The sequence below is a fragment of the Pavona decussata genome, unplaced genomic scaffold (genome assembly GCF_977016875.1).
Source record: "Pavona decussata unplaced genomic scaffold, jaPavDecu1.1 SCAFFOLD_26, whole genome shotgun sequence".
In the NCBI taxonomy this organism is placed as follows: Eukaryota; Metazoa; Cnidaria; class Anthozoa; order Scleractinia; family Agariciidae; genus Pavona; species Pavona decussata.
In genome coordinates this window covers 2,209,524-2,211,461 of record NW_028145449.1, presented here as the reverse complement: position 1 = coordinate 2,211,461, position 1,938 = coordinate 2,209,524, and the positions used below count along the sequence as shown (strand labels likewise).

Genomic DNA, 1,938 nt, shown 5'->3' with positions numbered 1-1,938 from the left:
GGCTCTTCTTACTCGTTGGGTCGACAAGAGGTCTCCCGGTCCACCTGTGGCAGCTGCGGCCATGGTTCGTTCTCTTTCACGTTGTAAAGCCAAGTCAAATTCAGTGGGTGATGCGTAAGGATCCTCTTCCATCTAAGTCTTGCTGTTCTCTTGTGGTCTTCCACTTCGTCTCGGAAGAAGTTGACACCATCTATGTAGGTGTTCAATTTATCAATCCTCTCATCCTCGATGAGTTTAAATACCTTTCTTAGTGGTTCTTCCAAGAGATTATGGAATTCGTCCCACTCATCCAGCAAGGAAATCTTGTAAGCTATCTCTTCTTTCAACATCCTATAGAACAAATGTTCTTCAGTCGTTTCCAATAGCGTCTGGATGAGTTCACGAAAGTAGGTCTCGTTGACTTTTTCCACATACCAGGCTATCTTTTTCCACTGTCGATTCTTGATCAGATTCACTACATTTTGCATGTCGCAGTAATCCATGTCATTTGTAGACATCCCAGCGAGGTGACTTTCAAAGATATCTTCGATGCTTTCTTGAAACAGATTGTCGTTTTTTCTCTGCTCATCTTTGTCCATCGGTTCATTCAAGGCGGACGCCTCTCTTTCTTCTTCGGTAGGTCTTGGCATTTGAAGCACCCTCTCTCTTTTTTTCAACCTTTCTTCTTTCTTTTTGTGCATCATTTCTTTGACGATGATTTCGTTCATTTCTTCTTCGTCTTTTGTTTTAGCCTTTTCACGACTGTAATAATCACTAATCGACACTTCTTTTCCGCCGCTTAAGACATCGTTCCACTCTTGTTCATTCATCTCCATCTCGACTGTTCTTGTAACAGCGCGTGAAGCCTTCGTCTCTCAATATATAGCTGTAGAGTCTGACGTCATCGGCTGACGCGGGGTGAAGATCCAATAGGAGATAGCCAAAAGGTCGTGACGTAGCCTTACGAAAGACACGAAGTACATCCTTCCAATTGGCGGGAAACGATTGCAATAACAGATTTCGAATACCCAATCCATCTCTCGGGTTTTTGAAGGCTACAATGTAATGCGCGTTTCTTGAAATGCTCTTGGCATATTTACCTGGCGGAAACATGTCTTGACAAAGATACAAGACTGTGATGTTTCTGTGATGAGAATGTTTGGTGAACAAATCCAAGACGCGTTTGTCGCTTCCTCCCTCATCCATTAAATCGTCCATGACCAAAATACCACCTTTAGGAAACCATTTTGTCAAATCGCTCAACTCTGGAATGCCTTCGTGAAAATGAATGCCCCTTTTTTTCATCCGTTTGAAACCATCCTGCCACGCTCCGTAACAATAATGAATGGTCTTGGGAGGTGATTGAAACACATCCAAATTTTGCAACAACAATCGTTCCGTCCATTTGGTTTTTCCACTGCCGGAGGGACCCACGACCAGTGTACTCGAGGGATTTCTGATTTGGAACTTCTTTCCGCATCGATTCATGACTGACAAGAATACACAATATCAAACGTCTTTTATTTGATTGCTCACACTTAAGTTTACAAACGTGGTTCCATGCGGTTTCATCCACGATCAACGATTTTAACATTTGTCCAACGGTGTGATCATTCATAACATAATCGTGCTTTGAAAACTGTTTTAAAAAGTCTGACATGCTATAACCTCTGGCTTTGGCTTTGAGAAAAAACAGAGCATAATGACCACAACTGTTACTGTCCACATTCTGGAGACTTTGTCCGTTGGCCACAATTGTTGGCCATCTTTTCAACCAGATTTCCAATGGTTTGGCTTCGTAAATCTCGACAGGTAATCCATAACTGTCCATCACTTCGCAAACATTGTCTCGTGTCCAAAGGGCGATCCAATGTTTACCCGGTTGACTTTTCTCGTCCGTATTCACGATGTAAGCACTCTGTTGATGACTGGCGTTGGTTGGCAAACCATCACACGGCA

General features: G+C 42.9%; 1 protein-coding gene across 1 annotated transcript; it reads right to left on the bottom strand.

Annotated features, from left to right (window-relative positions):
• Positions 1-801: 801 nt before the first annotated feature.
• On the bottom strand, positions 802-1,523 carry LOC146485498 (uncharacterized). Its single transcript, XM_085103199.1, has one exon. It carries the CDS (start codon positions 1,465-1,467, stop codon positions 802-804), a length of 666 nt encoding a protein of 221 aa, XP_084959325.1. The 5' UTR covers positions 1,468-1,523.
• Positions 1,524-1,938: the final 415 nt, after the last annotated feature.

Excerpts from the sequence above, each read along its gene's own strand:
- LOC146485498 (XM_085103199.1), bottom strand. The coding sequence starts at position 1,467 with ATGAATCGATGCGGAAAGAAGTTCCAAATCAGAAATCCCTCGAGTACA.